General features: G+C 42.3%; 1 protein-coding gene across 1 annotated transcript in view; it reads left to right on the forward strand.

Moving 5' to 3' along the window:
* Positions 1 to 1,051: 1,051 nt before the first annotated feature.
* The window catches only part of PHF2 (PHD finger protein 2), a gene marked incomplete at its 3' end in the record, with an annotated part of 34,876 nt that continues 14,986 nt past the window's right edge, over positions 1,052 to 20,941 (forward strand). The window contains 4 exon segments of the mRNA XM_036739644.1: positions 1,052 to 1,154; positions 3,804 to 3,928; positions 8,890 to 8,918; positions 9,386 to 9,471. Coding sequence (XP_036595539.1) covers positions 1,052 to 1,154; positions 3,804 to 3,928; positions 8,890 to 8,918; positions 9,386 to 9,471 — 343 coding nt within the window.

The following is a 20,941-nucleotide window of genomic DNA, read 5'->3' on the forward strand; positions in this document are numbered from 1 at the left end:
AGATATCTCCATTGTAGAGAATTATAGACTTTTCACCTTGGAAGGCATCTTAGAGATCACCCCTGATCTTTAACATTAAGCTTCTCTACCTGAAGCATCCCCTGGCTTCTTCCTGAACAATTGTAGTGTGGTTTAGAACCAGCACGTTGCCTTGTGAACATGTTATGGGTCAGGGAACCGACATATACATTAATTGAATTCTAGATTGTGGGTCAGATGGAAATGTTATTAGACCTTAGTGTGTAGAGGTGTTGTGATCTAACTTCAAAGAGCAGTTTTGTATGAGCCCACATCCAGAGCATACTAAAGCTCAGACATTTTGTTCCCAGTGGACAGGGTGTTGAATTTGGAGTCTGGAGGTTCTGTAGTCACATCCCAGGTGGGATGCTTATTTATTACCTGTGGGACTCTGGCCAAGGTATTTAATCTCTCCATACCTGAGGTTCCTCATTTGTAGAGAGGGTTTGGACTAGATGGCCTCTGAGGTATGTCTCACTTCTAAATCTATGATCCTGTGACCCTTTACCCCCCAACCTCAAACATATTAACTCATTGTTTTGCATATAGTTCTTTTGTTATTTTCTCTGGCTTCTTGCCCCTGATAGCAGTATATTGCTTGAGGTAGTGGAGGCACACTGAGAGTAGCAAAAAAGTGACACTGACAATCTGATGGCAAAGAAAGAGACAGAAAAATGAGAAAAAACAGGCACAAGAACTACAAAAACCCAGCAGTCTGGGGACATTTCGTGAAGGTGTCACTGATTTGAAATGTGGTCTAATCTGGATGTCTCCAGTAATAACAAGAAGAGATTTTTTAAAAAAATCGAATTATATCCAGAAGTTTTTGTAAGGCAGGCAGTGTGTTCTGTATTTAAGGAAGCTTTCTATTAAGCACTATCATCTTCTGTTATCTGGAAAACCTGCTTCCTTAGGGCTTCTCATTCCTTCATAATGACTGAGGATTGAAGTGTCTCTGTTAGTCCCTATTAGAGTCACTGGAGAGATGAATGCTGAGTGGTCTAGTGAGGCAGTGGGACTTCAGTGAACCAAAATGTACAGCATCCAACAGCAGCTGGGGCAAGAGCAGAAAGGCAGGTTTCAGCACCAGTGTCTGAAACACAAACTGATCCTGGTTGGGGATGGCTTCACTTCAGGTACTTTGAGTGGAGAGGAGGAATAGTTCTTTCAAGAGAGAACATACTGATGTCAATTTGTCAAATCAAGGGAAAGGGTTCCTTTTATAAAAGGTGGTTTAATCAGCCAGGTGAATGATGAGCCTGGAGTTAGGAAGACTTGAGTTCAAATCTAGTCTCAGATACTCCCTTGCTGTGTGACCCTTGGGCAAGCCACTTAAATCTCTATTTGCCTCAGTTTCTGCAACTGTAAAATGGGGATAATAACAGCACTTACCGTGAGGATTTGTTGTGAGGATCGAATGAGATAATTGTAAAGCACTTAGCACAGTGCCTGGCACATAGCAGACACTTTGTAAATGCCTATTCCCTTCCTTTTACTTTCCCCCTTCTGGTAGAGCTAAAGGTAGAGGGCCTTCCTTACCCAGAGCATGTGCTTAAATAGTATTGGTGGAATGAATGAGATAAGGACTGAATGAATGAATGAAAATTCCAGGGGCTGAAAGGAATGTTTTGGCTGAAAGTTCAGAAAGGCTTTAAATAGTTTAAAAGAGAAGACTGCCAATGATAGGGGAAGGTGGATTTAGAACCTTTCATCTTAGTGGTTTCCTTCCCCTGATTTCATCAAGGGCTAATGTATCAGTGAACTCAGCTTCTCTCCTCTCCGCTGAAGAAAAAAGGTGACTCTTGAAGACTTGGGATGCAGTATGCAGTTGTATTTCATCCAACAAACATTTACAGAGAATGTGCTATGGCTCTGGTTTAGGTGTTGTGGTTGCAAATATACTTAGAACTGATTTAGGGATGGTGATGATCTGGGCTAGCCAAGGAAAACACTGCACAATTTAGGACTCATAGTTCCTAGAAATAACAGGATTTAGTGTTGGAAAGGACTTTAGAGATCTGTTCTTCCAGTCCAACCCCCTAATTTTGTAAATGAGGAAACTGAAGAAGGAATATGGCCTGCCTAAAATTACAAAGCTAGTAAGAATCTTCTAGAGAGCAAGAATTCTTAACCTAGGGTCTGGTGGATTCCTTGGCTAGATTTCATTAGGTCTGGAAAGTTGGATGGGAAAAACATTACGTATCTATCTGTCTATTTATCTACCTATCTGTCTATATCTATCTATCTGCCTGTCTATATCTATCCAGCGAGCTAGCTATTGCCAACCTTTGGTTTCCTTTGTAATCCTATGCATTTTATTTTATGCATTTAAAAGCATTCAGAGAAGGAGTTTATTAGATGTATCAGACTGCCCAAGGGGGACATGACATAAAAGTTAACCCATGTTCTGTGGCCTTCTGACCTTGGAATATCCTGCCTCCCTGCTGCCAATGCTGAGTACCTCCTATAGCTTTTATTTTGAGAGGGAACCTGCTCTGGTCTGTCTTCATTCCCGTGCCAACACTATTCCTCACTTTCAGGACTTCAAAATCATGCCCCCAAATGCTGGGTCCCTTCATTCTCCCCTCCCCCCACCCTTTTCAGCTCCTTTTTTCTGTGTTTTGTTGTATTAGACGGTAAGCTCCTTGAGGGCAGAAGCTGTCTTTCTTTTTGCTTTTGTTTATCTCCCTAGCATTTAGCCCAGTGCCTGGAACATAGTAAGCACTTAGTAGATCCTTCCTTTCTTCTTTCCTTCTCTCCCTACTTTCTCCTCTTCCTTCCTTCTTTTTTTCTTCCTTTTCCTTCCTTCCTTCCTTCCTTCCTTCCTTCCTTCCTTCCTTCCTTCCTTCCTTCCTTCCTTCCTTCATTCTTTCTTTCCTCCCTTCCTCTTCCACTCCTCCCTCCTTCTTCTTTTTTCCCTTTCTTCCTTCCTCTCTAAAACTAGTACTCTTTCTCTTATATCACACTGCCTCCCCTGAGAGTTATAGGACCAGATCTCCATGCTCATGGAAATCATATACTAATAGAAGAAAGAAGAGATACAAATTAAAGTCATATTCTATGCCCCAACAAGTGGCACAGGAGTGTAAATTCCATAGTAGGTGAAGGGAAAGAGAAAGGAATCTCTGTGGTCTAGAGTGGTGAGGGATAATTTCGTAGATATGTGATCCTAAAAGATGGTTGCAGGAGACAGACTGAAAGGAGGGAAGAAGTTAGGAGCGGAGGTGTGTGGAATGCCTGAGCAAAGGCTCAGTGTGGAATAAGGACCTTGATTGGAGCAGAAGGTTCACACTGGGGAGTATGGCAGTATATAGTTGGATGGGTGGAGTGGAACAAGTTTGTGGAGAGCTTTGAATATGAAGCTATGTATTTTAGACTTGATTCTGTAGGCATATAGGGGAGTCATTGAATGTATTTTAATAGTGGGGGAGAATGTTTGGAGCTGTGCATTCAGAAGATTACTGGGGAAGGATAATGGATTCAGGAGATGGGGAGACTAATACCATGGCAGCATCGTAGGTGTGAGGTGAGCTGGGCCTGAACCAAGGTGAAGTATGCTGGGTCATGAGAGATAATTTCGCCTTGAGGATAGCTCTCTGAGTACCATCAATGCGTGATTATAATTTTTATATAACATTGACATTGACTGTTTTGATGGTGAAAAGGGCTGGACCAGGGTCATGGTAGTGAGAATAAAGGCAGAAATCCTGGGTTATCAGATTAGTGGGGGAACTTAATCTTGCAAGTGACTCTCTGACTACCACCATTGCTTGATGTTTTCTCAGCCTTCTTAGAGACTCCCAAGAAGGTCTTCGTTACCTTGAACAGAGCCAAATATCAGTGGCTCAATATAAAGCCTGCTGTGCCCCTGGATCTGGTTCCAGGAGGTCACCTGGGCTACACCATGAAGGTGTGATCAGATCCCACATGACCTGGTGACCTTTGCTATGAAGATTACACTCTGCAGTACTTTGACCAATTCTCACTGTGGAGCCAACTGGCTGCTTGTCTCCAAGTTTCCTTCCCATATAGGAACTAATAGTATTAGCACCTTTGAGCTCCTAGGGGGTTCTCAGAGGTGATTAATAATGATAGGATGTGAAACAGCCCATAGAAAGGAATCCTCAGAGTTGTTGCTAGTGCCCTGAAAGTGACAATTTTTAATTTTTGGTTTAATTCTTAAACTTTGGGGTGGTGGAGAATAACTTTAGTTGGGTTAAGCCCCCTGCAGATTACCCATCTGGTCAGCTTCTCTTTTCTATGGGGAAGAATTCCTGACATCTCCTTAGGGGCAGAATTACTTCACTTTCAGCCATATTTGTAGTATGTTGATGGAGAGATGGGAAGAAAGACAACAGACATAGTGTGGGATAGAATTTCCTTCCGTAAGGCTTTCCATATTTCCTTTGCCTCTGTTTCTTTTTAATATTTTGTGTTTTCGATGCAATAATCACTTCTCGATAAACATCTCTCCTCATACTGCCTTCTCATTTAAAAAATAAAATGAAAATATCCAAAACAATTAAGCCAAACCATCTAATGTAGTAATGGTGATTGACAGAGAATGTGTAACGTGCTCTGTTATTTATTACCAGAAAAGAAGGAAATGTGTTTTATTTTCAGCCTGCTGATTTTAAATGAGTGAGGGTGGGGATTGTATTTGATCCTTACGCTATAACATTTCAATGTTGATTGCAGCCACTGTAGCTATTGTTCCCCAAAACAAGGGTCAGAAGAGGTCTGTAACTTTTTGAGCATAGTTCCACGTTATTTTCCACAATAATTCATGGCTCTTCCAACAGAGAATTCATATTCCTGCCTTTCCATGGCTTCTTCAACATTGATTCATCATTTGTTCCAGTTTGATAGGTACGAAGGGAAACTTCAGAGTTGCTTTGATTTTCATTTCTCTTATTAATGATCAGAATGTGTTTTCATATAGTTATTGTTAGCTTGCTTTCTTCTTCTGGAAATTCTTTGTGTTCCTTAACTACTCATCTATTGGGGAATGACACTTAACTTGAGAATTTGTGTCAGTTCCCTATAAATTTTTTATATTAGGCTTTTTATCAGAGGAATTTGATGTAAAGATTTTTTTTCTCACACTCCATAACTTCTTATTTAGTTGCATTAATTATATTTATTCAAAAGCTTTTAAATGTTATAACTGAAAAAGCCTATTTTGTCTCTTTTCTCCCTTGGTACTGAATTTTATGAATTTTATATCCCTTGATATGAATCCATTGAATGTTATACATCTTCTCCTTAACCTTAGCTGTGCAAGGTTGAGCTTTCCTTTTTACTTTTAGTTTTTTTTTAATGATATGATCCTTTAGTTTTAATAAAGATAATTTATCTACCTGGAATTAACTATGATTTATGGTATAAAGTACTGCTCTAAACTTTTTTCTCCCCAAATTACTTTCCAGTTTCCCCAATATTTCTTGACGAAAAGGGAATCCTTTCTCCAGTAATTTGTATCCTTCGGTTTTTCAAACAGTGCTTTGCCCTCGTCTCTTTCTTCTTCCTCCTTTTTTATAGCTTTTCTGGCACTGAATGGTCCAAAGCTGAGAGCCAATGGGTATTACTGATCTTTTTGTTTCTTATTCTAGCTGGAAGAAGTAATGGAGGAAAGGAAGGGAATAATCATTTATTAAGTGCCTACTATATGCCAGGCACTGTGCTGAGCTAACTTTACAAATGTCTTATTTGATCCTCACAAGCAAACTGAGGCAAACAGAGGTCAAGTGATTTGCCCAGGGTTGCACAGCTAGTAAATGTCTGAGGTCAGATTTGAACTCAGGTCCTCCTGACTCCAGACCCAGCTCTGGATCTACTGTGTTTGTTGAATTTACTTGATGTAGGTGGCTCAGCTGAGCCTTGAAGGAAGCAAGGAATTTTGGGAGGTGAGGATGAGGTAGAACATCCCAGGCCATGGGGACAGTCTGTAGAAGTGTAGAAATAGGAGAGGGAATGTCACATTCAGGACCTCAAGTGTACTTACTTTGTCTGGAACACGTGGGAGTAATGTGAAATAAATCTGGAAAGGTAGACCAGAGCTAGATAGTGGATGTCTTTACATGTTAAACAGAGAAATCTCTTTTATTTTTTCTCCCTCTTGAGGATATAAGGAGCCATTGAAATTTCTTGTGATTATTTTGGCAGCTGTGTGGATAATGGATTAGAGATGAGATAGCATTCAGGAGGCTAGTACAACAGCGGGATCAAGAAATGATGAGGGCCTGCAATAAGGTGAAAGTTGGGTGAAGAGAGGGAAGAGGATGAGTGTGAAAAACTGGGTGTGGGTAGAGTGCTGATGCAGCTTGGCAGCCAGTAAAGAGACAGGGAGCAGTTGAGGATGAATCTGAGGTTGTGAATTTTGGAAGGACTGTTGTATCCTCAACAGAAGTAGAACAACCTGATTAAATAGCTTGTAATCTCAGATTGTATATTTATTTTTCTCCTTTCTTCCAGCTCAGTATTTGTTTTAACCTTTGCTCTGACTAGTCTATGACCTGACTACACCAGTAGCTGATCCTGGAATTACTTCCGCACAATGAGATCATAGGTTTTGAGCTTAACGGGCTGGTAGAGGTCATTTATCCCAACATCCCCTCATTTATACATGTGGAAACTGAGGTCCAGAAAAATTAAATGATTCCATCAAAGGTGCAGCAGGAAACTTGAATCCCCAGGTCCCCCAGTTCTAAATCTCATGCACCACACAGTTTCCTTGGTTATATTCAGTCAATTCTTTCTCTGTGCCACTTAGCGCTGACTTTGTCCAGCATCTTTCCACTTTATTTTTGAAGAAAGCATTTAAATTGTGCAAGTCTAAGGTTTGAGAGTAGTCGCTAAGCTTTTGGTTGCTTTCGTTTCTTAACTCTTGTATTTTCCGACATCGTTTTCGCCATCTTCCTGTGCTCAGTTTAGCAATGAAGCGTCTGAGCGTGAAGGCATATGTTGATTTTGTTTGGAGGATTTTGTCAAATTCTTCAAAGAATTTTTCTACTTCATCCCCTGCAAGAAGTATCAGAGCATAAACTGCAATTATCTTTACATTGGTCTGTTTGCTACCAGTCCTCCCGAGCACTTCAAGGAGAGAGGAATAAGCATCCTGTCAGAAGATGTTTCTTATTACCTTTGGGTCTGTGGTGAAACACACTCCAGTGAGGCTTTGATGCACCCCTCCCAGGAAGAGCCATCAATGGCCTTTTTCTTTCTTTATGTCCTCTGGTTTCATTTATAATGAAAATGTCAGCATGGATGTGGTTTAATTCTTCCAGCAGTGTGTCAACTTGTTGGTCGTTGAATAAAGCCTGCACATTGGGAGCACCAGCATTTAGATCAGCTTCTGTAGACCCTCAAAGAGCCGCGTGATCCTCAGCACATTCTGATCCCTTTCTGCTGTTCCTCTCCCATTGCTGTGGAAAGGGACTGAGCGTCACTTGGGATTTTTGTTCATTTTGGGGATGGTCGTGACCAAAAGAAAAATCATCACTTGGTGTCCGTCTCTCAGATGATTAGCCTCTCTGAACTTCTCTCCATTTGTCCTTGGACAGCAGACACTTGGTCAGTTACCAGGTCTGTACTGTACAGTCAACAAACATTTATTAAGCACTCACTATGTGCCAGACATTGGTGATACAAAGAAAGGCAAAAATGTGGTCCCTGTTCCTGAGGAGCTCGTGTTCCAATGGGGAGACAGTGTGCAAATAAGCATACATATAAGATGTGTAGATCATAGATGGAAGGCAATCTCAGAGGCATTGGATGGGTGGGGGTGGGGGATTGTGGTGTAGGACTGGGACAAAGCCTGTTGCGGAAGGTTGGAGTTGAGCCGAAGGAAGCTATGGAAACCAGGGAATGGAGGCAGGAAGAAAAAGCATTCCAGGTGTGGGGGACAGTCATTGAGAAGGTATGAATTTGGGGCCTTGAGTGCCTTTGTGAGGAACAGCAAGGAGACTGATGTAGCTGGACCATTGAGTGTGCAGAAGGGAGTCAAGTGTGAGAAGGCTGGGAAGACAGGAAGGGACAGGATTGTGAAAGGGTTTAAATGTCAGAGAGAGGATTTTATGTTTGATCCCAGAGGTGATAGGGAGCAACTGGTATTTACTGAATGTGGGAGTGATATGGTCAGATCTGCACTTCAAGAAAACTATTTTGGTAGCTCAGCGGAGCCTAGATTGCAATGGGGAGAGACTTGAGGCAGTGTGACCAATGAGTAGTATAGCAGGAGTTCCTGGCATGAGGTGATGAGGGCCTGCACATGGCCTATACATATTTGTGTGCGTGTGTGCGTGCGTGTGTGTGTGTGTGTGTGTGTGTGTGTGTGTGTGTGTGTGTGCTCTCGCACATGTGGTGTGTGTGGGGGGAGAGAGAGAGAGAGAAGGAAAGAGAGGAGAGAAAAAGAGGAGAGGGAGAGGGAAGGAAAGAGAGGAGAGAAAAAGAGGAGAGGGAGAGGGAAGGAGGGAGAGAGAGAAGCAGAGAGAGATAGAGAGAGAATATTGCGATCCAGAGATGGAGCTAGCTGAGTGGTTTGGGGCACTGTAAGTTGATCGAAAGTTTCTTTATGGCATGTAGTGTGTTGGATACCATCCCTTTCCATCCCCCATCATTGCTTTACCGCCATATACATGTCCTGGAGGCAACATCTCCAAGAAAAACACAGGACCAGAGGCTCACAGCGGGGTTTTGAAGCAAGATATAGCCCTCTTGTAGCTTCGGGTGCTGTGAAAACCCCTCTTCCTTTCCACCCTTTCTGCCTCCCCACCAGACTACTTCTCACATATGGGACCAAAGGAAGGAAAGCAGTTACTTGGGATATGTGGGCTGTCTTGCTGATCCTTTCCTGTCTCCTGTCATCTGCAGTGGGTAATTCAAGTGCCCCATCATGTCTGGTGGGAGGCACCCACTTCTTCAAGAAGCTGAAGCAGCATTGGGCTCCCTTCCCATGGTGGGGGAACTATGCCAGTTGAGGGTGTATATGTCTGTGTGTGTGTGTGTGTCTGTGTGTGTGTGATTGAATCTAGATCTAGAGTAAGAAGCATCCTCAAAAGTTCCTCCCTTTTGCATAGCTGTCCCAGGGATGGTTAAATGACTTGTGCAAGATCACAGATAGGAAGTATCAGAGGTAGAATTTGAATCCAGGTCCTGTGATGCCAGAGTCTGTGTTCTCCCCACTGAACTGTGCCTACGGAACCTTTGATATCTGAGAGACCAGGTCATGTGACAAATGGGCAGCTTTCTCAGTGAATGACCCCATGGAAAAGTCCGAAGCTCGCTCTCCATTCCCTTCTCCTTACCCAACTTGTTATGGCCAGGTCCAGGGCTGGGTGTGATCAGTGTCTGTTTTTCTCTCTTCCAGCTGTGTTGGTGTGGAAGAGGAGGAGGCACCAGATATTGACATATACCATTGTCCCAACTGCGAGAAAACTCATGGCAAGTCTACCTGTAAGTACGTCAGCCTTTGGGAATGCGGCCTGTGTCTGCCCACCCTGTGTCCCCTTATTTCACAGGATCATCATGGGTCTAGGGTTGCCTTTCTCCCAGGGACCTGAGAGGTTCAATTGCTCGTTCAGGGTCGTAGGGTCCCGAGTTTCAGAGAGGGGGCTTCTTAACTCTGAGGCCAGCTCTTGATGCACTACTCCAGGCTGCCTCAGCTGTACTGCTTTATTACCTGAGCCCGATTGCTCCAGGGATCTCACACATGTGACGTGGACTGACCCTGCTCCCCCACACTCCCCTTTACTCCCCAGTACGATATGTGTCTCTGCTTTGTCCTGCTTCTCTACCATCAGGCTCCAGTTTCATCTGCAGGGCTGAAGGCTTTCACACCTGTTCAGTGACCTCTCTTAAATTTTCTGGGCTGGCACATAGACTCTGGGAAGCTTCAGACTTTCCAAGTGGTAGAAGTTCTTTGAATTCTTTAATTACCTTAATACCCTGACCCCCTGGTTTGTGGAATGTTTCTGCTCTTGGTGAACTAATTAACAGATTGTTTTCATTATGCTTTTAAGTAGATAAAGCAGGGAAAGAGTGTTGCCCGTGGTTGAAAAGGGGCCATTTTCCTTACACTTAGTAGTGCCTATCCAGAAAGTTCAATGTACTGGTTGACCTTTAAAGACATGGGGACAAAACAAAACAAAAAAACCCTTATAAACCCCCTTTCAAGAATCTGAGCCAGGACTGCGCGGTCTGACAATTTTTTCATATCTTTGAGGTGACTCAAAGCCCCCACAGGCTGGCCTGTGGAGCAGGTGGCTGGCTGCCTAAGGCTTAACTGCTGCTTGTGAGAGTGGCTTGGGTGGAAAATCTGGGTGGGGTGACTGGGGACATCCGGAATTATGAACTGCAGGGGACAGATTTGGGAATACAGAAGAAAGTGGGAATTTTTATTTGTTTGTTTTCTTCACCTGCTGAGGGCTTAAATAAATAGAAAAGAACAGGCCCTCCCTCTCCTCCCCCCCTCCCCCCCTCCCCATCACTTTGGCATGTATAGGTCAGGGAGAAAATTAGTATTGGGGTCATATGAGGTTCCAAACTGTGTGACCTCTGAGCCCTGGTCTTCTAGGCAAGTGACCTGGATTCCGTTCCTGGTTTTGCTACTCATTAGCAAACCTCCTCTTCTTTCAGGTCTTCAGTTTCCCCATATGAAAACAAGGCATCATTGTACAATGACATTAGTTCCTCTGTTTTTAAAATGGTTGGACTAGATGGCCCCTGAGGGCCCCTTCCACCTCTATTTAGTAGGTGGTTTCCAAGGTCTCTGTTATAGTTTGCATAGATTGTGATTCAGAGATTCTTTCTACCCCCTCTGGTGTTTCTACTGGAGATCACTTCTTACATATGAAAGTGAAAGGGAGGGCAGTCTAAGCATCCTGACTAAGAAAAACCTGTCTCCCTAACCCTGAGAGTGGGATGTCTCTTTCAGGCCAAATCCACGTGCCGTGATAGGGAGACTTTGCCTGTATTTTGAGTGCTTCAGACTCTTAGGGTCAGAGTCAGCAAGACAGGGGAGAAAGAACTTGTTTTAGAATCAGAAGACATTGGTTCAAGCCACGGCCCCACTCCTTACTTTGAAACCTCTGCATGCCCCAGTGTTCTCTTTATAGAGGAGAATCATTTTATAATGAAATTCTCTTTTTATAATGAAGTTTTGGGATGAGGTGATCCTGAAAGTCCTATCTAACACTTGAGCACTGTGAGTCTACAAGTCTTTATTTCTATAAGACTTGATTCTTAATGAAAAACTGCCTCTCTGGTTAATTCACCATGCTATGAGAAGATCATAGCCTTTAGATGGCGCTTTAAGGTTTGAAAAGCACTTTACAAATATTCCCTCATTTGTTCCTCATAACAGCCCTGCGAGGTAGATGCTCTTATTATCTCCATGGAAACTGAGGCAAATGAGGTTAAATAATTTACCCAGTGTCACTCAGCCTGTAAGTGTCCGAAGGTGGATTTGAACTCAGGCCTTCCTGACTGCAGGTCTAGTGCTTCATCCGATATACTGCCAGAATCATTTTGCATACTCAGCAACAATGGGGGCATGTGCCACCATCCTTTTAGAGCAGAGAAGGGACATTGTGAGCCATTCCAGCCCCAGCTTCTGAGACATCTCTCCTCCCTGAGAACCTGGCTTTTGAAGCCTTGATGAGAACAGAGTGGTCACTTGTCTTGCTTTCTGCCTTTAGGTTTGGTTGGGTTCATTTACCATGATCACCCTCAGGCTATCTCACCCATAGTCCTGCTTCTGAAACCTCAGGGACTCTATAACTGGATAATTTTCACATCATAATTTCTTTGAGTATTTTAGCTTTCATAGTATGTCCTTTAAAAAAAAGAAAGATTAATATGGGATATTATGTTAAAGGCTTAAAGCTGGCTGTAGCCATAAAAGCACACGTAATATATTGGACCCTAGGCAAGTCATTTAACACTGCCTCAGTTTCCTCATTTGTAAAAGAGGGATAATAATAGCACCTACCTTCCACGGTTCTTGTAAGGATCAAATGAGATCATATTTGTACACCTAGGGCAGTGCTAGTATACAATCAGTGTTGTATAAATGCCAGCTGTGATGCTTCATAAGCATTATCACCTCTTAGCCTCAGAACGCTGTGTTGTGGGTTATCATTGCCATTCTGGAGTCAAGAAAACAGAGACTCAGGATCAATGGCTTTTTAAGCTGGGGCTGTGATTTCCTTGGTGTAGGGCATCCCAAGCGAGGAACCCCTCTGCCAGTGCAGTTTGGCACCTTCTCTGCAACTTAGAATCTTAGACTTACTTGGAGGCAGTGAGAGGTTAGCTGATTCCCCCAGGGTTCTATAGCCAGTCTGTGTCAGAGGCGGGCCTTATACCCAAGACTACCTGATCCCCAGGCCTGCTCTTCTATCACAAGCTGCGGTGCCTTTGTGAAACCGAGAACTGGTGACCTGACTTTTAGCCCAGTGATCTCCAGCCTTCTAAAAGGATTCACACATAGTAGGCTCCTTTTTAAATTGCAAACCCCTTGAGTGCATCTAAAATGTAATTTTAATAGCTTTATGCAGTCTTTTCAGGAATACAGCCCTAGAATGAGATTTGGACTAAGGAGGGTTGATCTAAAGTCTATTCAGGTGCCCACAGATCCAGGTTGTAAGGCAGCCTTCCCACCAGGACCCTAAGAATAGCTCAGGGGCAAGGCTCCAGCAGGCTTTTTTTTTTTTTTTTCAGCTGTCCCAGCCAGAACACATTTGGAGAACTCTGCTCCATTTCCTGTATCCTGGGCTCTGCAGGGATTGGAGACACTGTTCTGCATCGTTTGTTAATCAGCTATTATTCAAACATGTGTTTGCACAAGTTAAGTTATCAAACAGTATCAATTGTGTATGAAAATGAATAGGTACAGCTCAGAGCCCTTCGTTTACAGCCAAGATTTAATTGCAAGGTTAGTGAAGAGAGGCCCACACTGATTGCTTTCGTTATGCAATGCGTGTGGATTTCTAAAATATACTTTTGGCTCATGCCTCCTCTGATCTATGTTTCCCAGATGCCTAATGAAAAAGGCGTTTTCCACTTTCTTACTCTTTATAAAAAAAAACAAAAAAACAAACCAACAACACCGCCCCTCCCCCCAACTTTCTCTCTGTGGCTTGATATTGAACTCCATGCACCCATTTCCTGGGACATGAAATGTGGCATCGCCTTGTTTTGTCTTAAATCTGGGAAGACTTCTCTGTGGCAATAACAGTAGACTGGAACACCCTCTGAAGTCTTAGCCTGTGGAGACTAAAGGAAATTTGTACTTTCCCTTAGGGTGAATTTTAAATCTAGTGATTTACATCAATTTAAATTACTAGCCAGGCAGACCAACTATAAATAGTGCCTTCCTGCTGTGAAGGAACCGAGAGCTCATCAAGTCCCTGGTCCCCTTTTGTCTCTCTGTGAGATGTCCCTGTGAAATGGACAGCTATTGTCTCCAAACACCTACATAGGAAGCCATGTCTGAGATAACCTTAATATAGCACCTCTGAGTTGGAAAGGATCTCAGCAGCCCATCTAGTACCATCCCCTGATCAGTGGGGGAAATGCTTTCTAACATCCCCAACAGGTGGTCGGACAGCCTCTGCTTGGACCCTTCCAGCGATGGGCTGGGTCCAAGGCAATTTTTTTTTTCCGATATCCGTGCAGCTTCCATTTTTAGAAAGTCGACATTGATACATTTTGAAGTTGTGATTTATTTTGATGTTGTATGCCCTCTTCAGATTACTGAGCCATGATAGGGTTATTATGTTTAACTAAGCTGATAGTAGATACTTGTCAGTTGAAGCCCAATTCTCAACTGTTTAAATCTTTGATCTTTGATACAGAGGGAAGAGGAGAGGGAGGTATTTTTGTTGGGTTATATAGTAAGAATAACTATCACACCAAGAGAAAGAAATTCAATTCTTTTTTTTTTTAAAGTAAATCAATATGCTTATCTTTTGGTTACAGGGAATATATACTATTTTTTGAAAAAAATCTTGTATTTTCCCATAAATATGAAATGAGTTTGTAAAAGCAAAAATTGGACTTCCAGCCAGATTGATAGAATTTTTAAAAAATGTGTTGTGTTAACTCAGTGGTTACCTTCTTCTGGTTTATTCAGAGATTACAAAAAATAAATTTTCCTCCTTTTTTAGTCCCAAATGATTTGTTATTTTAGGATACTGAATTAGTCCAAAGAGAGAACACTCTCTTGCTACATATATAGAAGATGCTATGTCTGTTAAGGACTAGATCACTATTTCAATAGCTTCTGATGAATCCAAGCACTTAAAAAGAGCCACTAAGCTTGCCGCAAATTCTTCTTCTCATCTTCTCTCCTTTCTCTTCTCCTTTCTCCTCTCCCTCTCCTCTCTTCTCCTCCTCTTTCATTGCTAGCTGCCGGTATCAAAGCCAGCTCTTCTTTGGTGGTTAAGGCTGTAGCCTGGTATTGATTAGTATGAATATTCCGAGAAAATGAACTGGAAATAATGTGTGTCCATTGTGATTCTCTTAATAACACTCATGTATAAAAAAAAGACCTTCTTCCTCCTCCTCCTCCTGCTGCTAATACCACCACCACCCACAGCCACAGCTGCAACATCTGCTCACATTTATATACCACTCTGTATGCTTTACAAAACACTTTCCTCACATAACCTTGTGAGTTAGGTAGTCGAGGTATTTCTGGCCTCATTTGTGAGATTCCCATGTGAACTAGAAAAGACATCTTTCCTTGGGAGTCATGCAGATATAGTCAGGATACCTACTGAAGAGGAGGACCTCCAAGTGGCTGCTATCACAAGTCAAGAAGGAGAGGTGGCTGAGGAGGAGAGGTGAGGAGAGATGCAGTGACTGAGTCCATTCCTCCTTGGGCTACAACTTGCCCACACTGTGCTGGTTTGAGACTCTTCCCTCCCTCCTTCTTATTTCTAGGCCTGCCCAACAAAATGGGAGAGAAAATGGAAAGTTTCCATTCAATTGACACTGACTTTGGACCAACTCAATTTTAGTTTCAAATGCAGAGCAGCAAAGGTTGACATCTTAAAGATAGCAAATAGTGGAGAGAACTGTGGCTTTATAGTTAGAGGGCCTAGGTTCAAGCTCTTGGGGCCCTTCCACCACTAGATCCACTGTGCTCAAGCTGTTTTCTCCAAAGTCACTGATGACCTCCTGGCCATCCAGCTTGTTGGATTTTTTTCCCCTTGTCCTCCTTTCTTCAATATTTCCTACTGTTGACTCCTTCCTTTTAAAAATTCTTCCTTTTCTTGATTTCTGTCATGTAGTTCTCTTACCCATTTAAATTTAATTCAACTAACATTCATTAATTCATTTAAAAACACATTTTATTGATATTTTTGTTTTTATATCACTTACATTTCCTATTGTATTTCTCCTTCCTCTTCCCAGAGACTTTCCATTATAATAAAGAATAAAGAAAGAAGACAAGCACAAGACTAACCAATGTAATGTAATGATCTGATGATATATAGAATATTTCACACTCGTAGTCCTCCATCTCTGCAAAAAAGCCAAGGAGAGAGGGAAGTGTCTTTGCAAATTTATCTCTTCCTTTGACCAAAACTTGCTCATTTAGAATTCATAGCATTCAGTTTGGATTATTTTTCAGCAAACATTTATTAAGCACCTACTATGTGTTAGGCATTGTGCTAAGCACAATGACAAAAGGTTCCCAGGTTAATTTTGACTATTCTTTTGCAGTCTTCTTCCCTGGGTGCTTTTCCTTCTCCCCCAAACCTTTCATGTCTTCTTCCCCTAACACCCTGGACTCAGTTCTCCTCTCCCCTGTCTCCTCTCTGTAGTATTAGCTGTGGAAATCTCCTTCATTCCTGTGGCTTCAGACATTACATTTCTGCAGATGACCGTGTCACTCGTCTGCTTGTGAAGCTTAAGCTCTCTAGTACCTCCAGGATCAATTTAACTCCTCGTTTTGACATTTAAAGCTATTCACAGTTTGGCTTCGACCTATCTTCATGTATTTTACATGACTACCCCTTTCGCACTCAATGTTCAAGTGTTATCTCCTACAGGACACCTTTCCTGATCCCCTCCTGCCCCTGGTCATTAGTCCTCTCTCCCAAATTAATTTGTCCACATTTTACAGGAACTTACCTATCTACATGTTGTTTCCCTCTAATAGAATGTAAGCTACTTGGAGGAAAGGACTGTTTTGTTTCTGACTTTGTAGCTACTTAGACAAAGTAGGTCCATGATAAATGTTTGAATAAGTGAGTCTCCCGTCTGAGCTACATTCCTTCTCTCTCATGTTTCTTAATTCCTTTTGAATCTCTTCATCTGGATGTCCTATCATCACCCAAAGATCAGCATGTTCAAACCTAAATACATTTTGCTCCAAAATCTCCAGTTCACTTAATGAGCCAATGTTCTTACCAAGACTCAGGCTCATAATCTTGGAGTCCTCTGTCCTGTGTCCTTTTCTTCATATTCAGACTCTCTCTTACTGACCTCATCAATTCCCGTTAGTTCAGTTATTATCTGTGTAGATGAGCCCCAGATCTAGTCTCTCTTTTGCATTCCAGTCCTGGATTACCAGCTGTTAATGAGACATTTCCAGCTGGATAGCCTGTGGTCATGTCAGAGTTAATCCCCAGGTTATCTTGTACCCATTTCTGTGTATTGTATATATTTATATACTTCCATATTGTCTGCCTCATTAGAAGTTAGCCCCTCGAGAACAAGGATTGTTTCACCAAATATTTCACCATTGTCTTTGAAGCCTCAGGGCTTTGTACAATGTCTGGCACATACTAGACATTTAATAAATTTTTGTTGATAGATTGATGGTTGAAAATAATACTGTATTTCTCCCCTGAAGGTGCCACCATCCTTCTAGCCACTCAAGTTCTCTCTCTTGACCCCTCTTTTCATTTCTCTGTCTCCATTGATCCTTTTGGAGATCTCATCAATTCCTATGCAGAAAACTCCCAAATCTGTAATCTTTCTCTGGAGCTCTAGTCAAACATCACCCACTGCTTGGACATCAACATATGGATGGATGTCTCAGCATATCTGAAATACTTCTCTCTCCCTCCACCTCTCCCCAACTATCCAACCCACTCCTTTTCTATAATTGAAAGCAACGTAATACTTAGACTTAATCAGGTTCACAAAATTGGAGTCATCCTTTATTCCTCATTCCCCACCTTCCTCACAATCCAATCAATTGTCAAGTCTTATCCACTCCTCCCATACCACACTTCTTGAATCCATCCTCTTGGATGGCTTATCACCTCCCTTGGACTCTTAGAATAGTTTCCTAATTTTTCTCTCTGCCTCAAATCTCTTCCCTTTCCAATCCATCCTTTATATACTCTACAAAGTGATTTTCCTTTAAAAAAAAAAGTCTTAAAATTTTTATTTTCTCTTCCTCTCCTGCCTCCTCCCCCTCGCCATCCCTGTACTGAATAAGAACAAAAGAAAATCCATATAACTATACTATGCATAGTCAAAAGAAGCAAATCTTTCTCCTCATCTCCTCCTCCTGGCTTCTCTCAATCCCAGCCAGACTCCCATTTTCCACAAGTAGGCTTTCCAGATCCTTTTAAATGTCAGCACTGTCCTCATCTTCCAATTTATCTGATTTATGTCTTACATGTACATAGTTGTTTGCTTGTTGTCTCCTCCGTTAGACTTTAAGATCCTTGAGGATAGGGCCTGTCTTTAACTGTATCCCCAGTGCTTAGCACAATGTTAACATATAGTAAATGCTTATTGATTATTGGCTGACTTACGTTTCTGATCAGTTTCATACCTTTAATGGTGACCCGACTTGACCTTTGAATATAAATACAAACACCTTACCTTGGCATTCAAGGCTCTGGATCATCTGGCATCAATCCCCCTTTTCAGAATTATTTCACACTACTCACTTTCATTCTTTCTGCATTCAAAGCAAATCACCTGGTCTTATTCTCCACCAGTCTAACCTACTCTCCACTCCTATCTGCAAACTTAGGTTGGCTGTGTCCGATGTTTGGAACAGGCTTCCTCCTCTCCCCATCTGCTGATATCCTCCCCTTCTTTCAAGCTTAGGTGCTACTCTCTATGTGAAGCCCTCTCTGAACCATTCCAGCTAGAAATGATAGATGTCGAGATTTAGTTTTGTTGCACTGTGCCTGGAATTGAAACATGAGGACCTGAACCTTGGCCACTATAAAAGATGAAATAATTGAGTAAGGTATGGTAAGAGCAAGCAAAGGTAAGAGCAAGCAAAAAAAAGAAGTAGAGATCCACTTGAGCACACAGGTTCTCTGTAGCCTTGCCAATGGCCATCTTTCCTATGAGCTTTCCATATCTGCTTTATTGGTGATGTTTGGATTAAGGTAGGAGTTGTAGTTCTGTTGTTCTGTGAGGCGAGCTTTTCCTCCCCTCTCCATTTTTCTTCATCACTCAATTCTCTTAGCTTTTTTATATCTTAGAGAACAAGGCAGTCTCCATAATGAACCCATTTCCTATAAACCCTGCCTTTAAAAGAGATTCCTTGAGGGAGTTTACAGTAGACATAATACATGGTGTCCGCTAGCCCCAGAGTCACCTGTGACCAGGGGCCACATAAAATGACTCAACAGCTGCACTGCCAGCCAGCAGTGGGTATTGGGTTACAAACCCAAGTACGCCCAGAGAGGAGACCTGATCCTCTGCCTCTGGTGTCATCCTCTAATGGTTTTTCTAAATCGGATAAGGGATAATGAGCCTTTTACTTCTGCTGGCCAAACTTTTCTCTTCTAAGCTGGATGGTTGTTTGTGATTCTCATGCACACCAACCTCCCTGTATGACATCCTGGTGCCTGACTTCCAGCAGAAAGAGGGGTGTGTGTGTGTGTGTGTGTGTGTGTGTGTGTGTGTGTGTGTGTGTTGGTGGGTGCATCTTCCAAATTTTAGGAGCCCAAAGAATAGTCACATTATAATTTCAAGCTTGTTCTGCTTAGGGCCTAGAGAATGGAACTAGGAGTATTGGATGGGAGCTGGAGAGAGGCACATTTCATCTCCAAACAATTACTGTCCATGACTTGTCCAGAAGTGGAATGGGATGCCTTAAGTACTGCCTTTCTCCTCACTAGAGGGCTTTAGGAATGATAATGATAATAATACTAATACAACTAGCATTTAGAGAGTGCTTTTAAGATTTTCACAGCACTTTGCAAATATTATCCCATCTTATCCTTACAACAACCCTGAGAGGGAGATGCTATGGTTAACCCATCTTATGTATGTGGAAACTGAGGCAGGCAGAGGTAAAATGCCTTGTCTAGCATCACACAACTATGTCTAAGGTGGTATTTGAAGTAAGGTCTTTCTGACTCCAAGCCTGGTGTTCCACCCACTGTGGCATCTGGCTGCCTAGAGCAGCAAGCTGGATGACCACTTCCTGAGGATATCATAGAAGGGATTCTTGTTCAGGTTAGAGTTGGCCTGGGGTCACTGAGGACCCTTCCAACTCTAAGCTCTTTGTGATTCTGTGAATATCTGTTCTTTCCAGAAACTTTCTTCACACTTGGTTTGGGGCCTCTTCTGGGAGGTCTTTGTCCAGAGAGTTTGTGCTAGTAATTAATGTCTTAGCATCTCAGCCTGGTTCGTCCTTCTGATTAGCCATGGAGGGAGTAGCTTGGGAGGGCTTCATTCTTTGCAGGATTATAATGTGTGGAGCAAGATGAGGTGTGCTGAGTGGCTAGGGCAGAGAGATGGAACTCCAAGAACAAGGGAGAGTCAGGGGAAGGGGAAGGTGCTGAAAAGGGTCATTGAGTCATTCACCTACCTCCAGCAGGATTGAACTGAAATAGTCTCAGATTGTTATCTCCCCTAATTTTGAATATCTCCAGGGAAAGAAATTAGATTAATGTTCCCAGTGTTCCCTGTTAATGTCTCTACTGTCAGGATTTCTCTTGTTTTTCCCACAATGGGTATAGAGCACAGTTGGTTACCATCTTCTGTGTAATAACTCTCAGTATTCTGAAAGCAATTATTACATCAGCCCTCAGTCTGCTGTTCTCTCAGCTTAATTACTGCCATTCCTTGAACCTTTCGAATCCTTTGGGGACTGTGAACTCCTTCTTCTGATCTCCAGCCCTCGGAGATGTCCTTTTCAGAACTTTAGTGTTCTGTCAATCCATAAATGTTTATTAAGCACCTACTGTGTGTCAAGTACAGTGCTAGGCACTGGCTTAGCATTTCTGCTGAGAAACACATGTCATTTTGGATTTTTCTAGGATCTCTTAAAGGAGATTACCTCAACCTTACCGCTTTACGTGAGAAAAGTAACTGGCAGACTGCAGAAGACTATGTAAATGGGAGCTGGGCATGTTTTAATAGAAGCCTGGCTAGTAATAGGGTGTAGATGATGGAAAGATTGTCTTTAGTTGCCACAACCTGCACATCCCAGGATTAATTCCTCATTGGAAGTTGCTTTTTGTTTTCTTTTTAAAATAATCAGCCAATCTGAAATTTAGGGCTTACGCCGTCATGACCTAATGAAAGATTTCCATGCATTTATATGGGGCTTAGAGAATTCATTTTTCTATGCCTAATAAGGATATGTTCTCTCTGTTCTCTGACTCTTTAAGATTCATTTTGCTCTGTGAGGTTAGAGTCAGAACAATCCATTTACCTGTGGACCACTAAAGCCACTGGAAACTTCTTCTGCACATACATCCATTGCCCATCATGTATTCTATAGATCTTGTTTTCCAGATGGAAAGTGGCACCAAAGAATGCTTCTTATGCTCCAGTGACATCCCATGGGAAATATTAGCCTTGGCTCTGTGGTTCCATTCCCACAAAATGTCCTCTCATTTCTTACTGGAGGATGGAAGACTTGAAAGAACACCTTCTCTGTAGAAGGGTAACCTAGTTCTTATCTCACCTCTGATGAGGTACT

The sequence above is a fragment of the Trichosurus vulpecula genome, chromosome 9 (genome assembly GCF_011100635.1).
Source record: "Trichosurus vulpecula isolate mTriVul1 chromosome 9, mTriVul1.pri, whole genome shotgun sequence".
In the NCBI taxonomy this organism is placed as follows: domain Eukaryota; kingdom Metazoa; phylum Chordata; class Mammalia; order Diprotodontia; family Phalangeridae; genus Trichosurus; species Trichosurus vulpecula.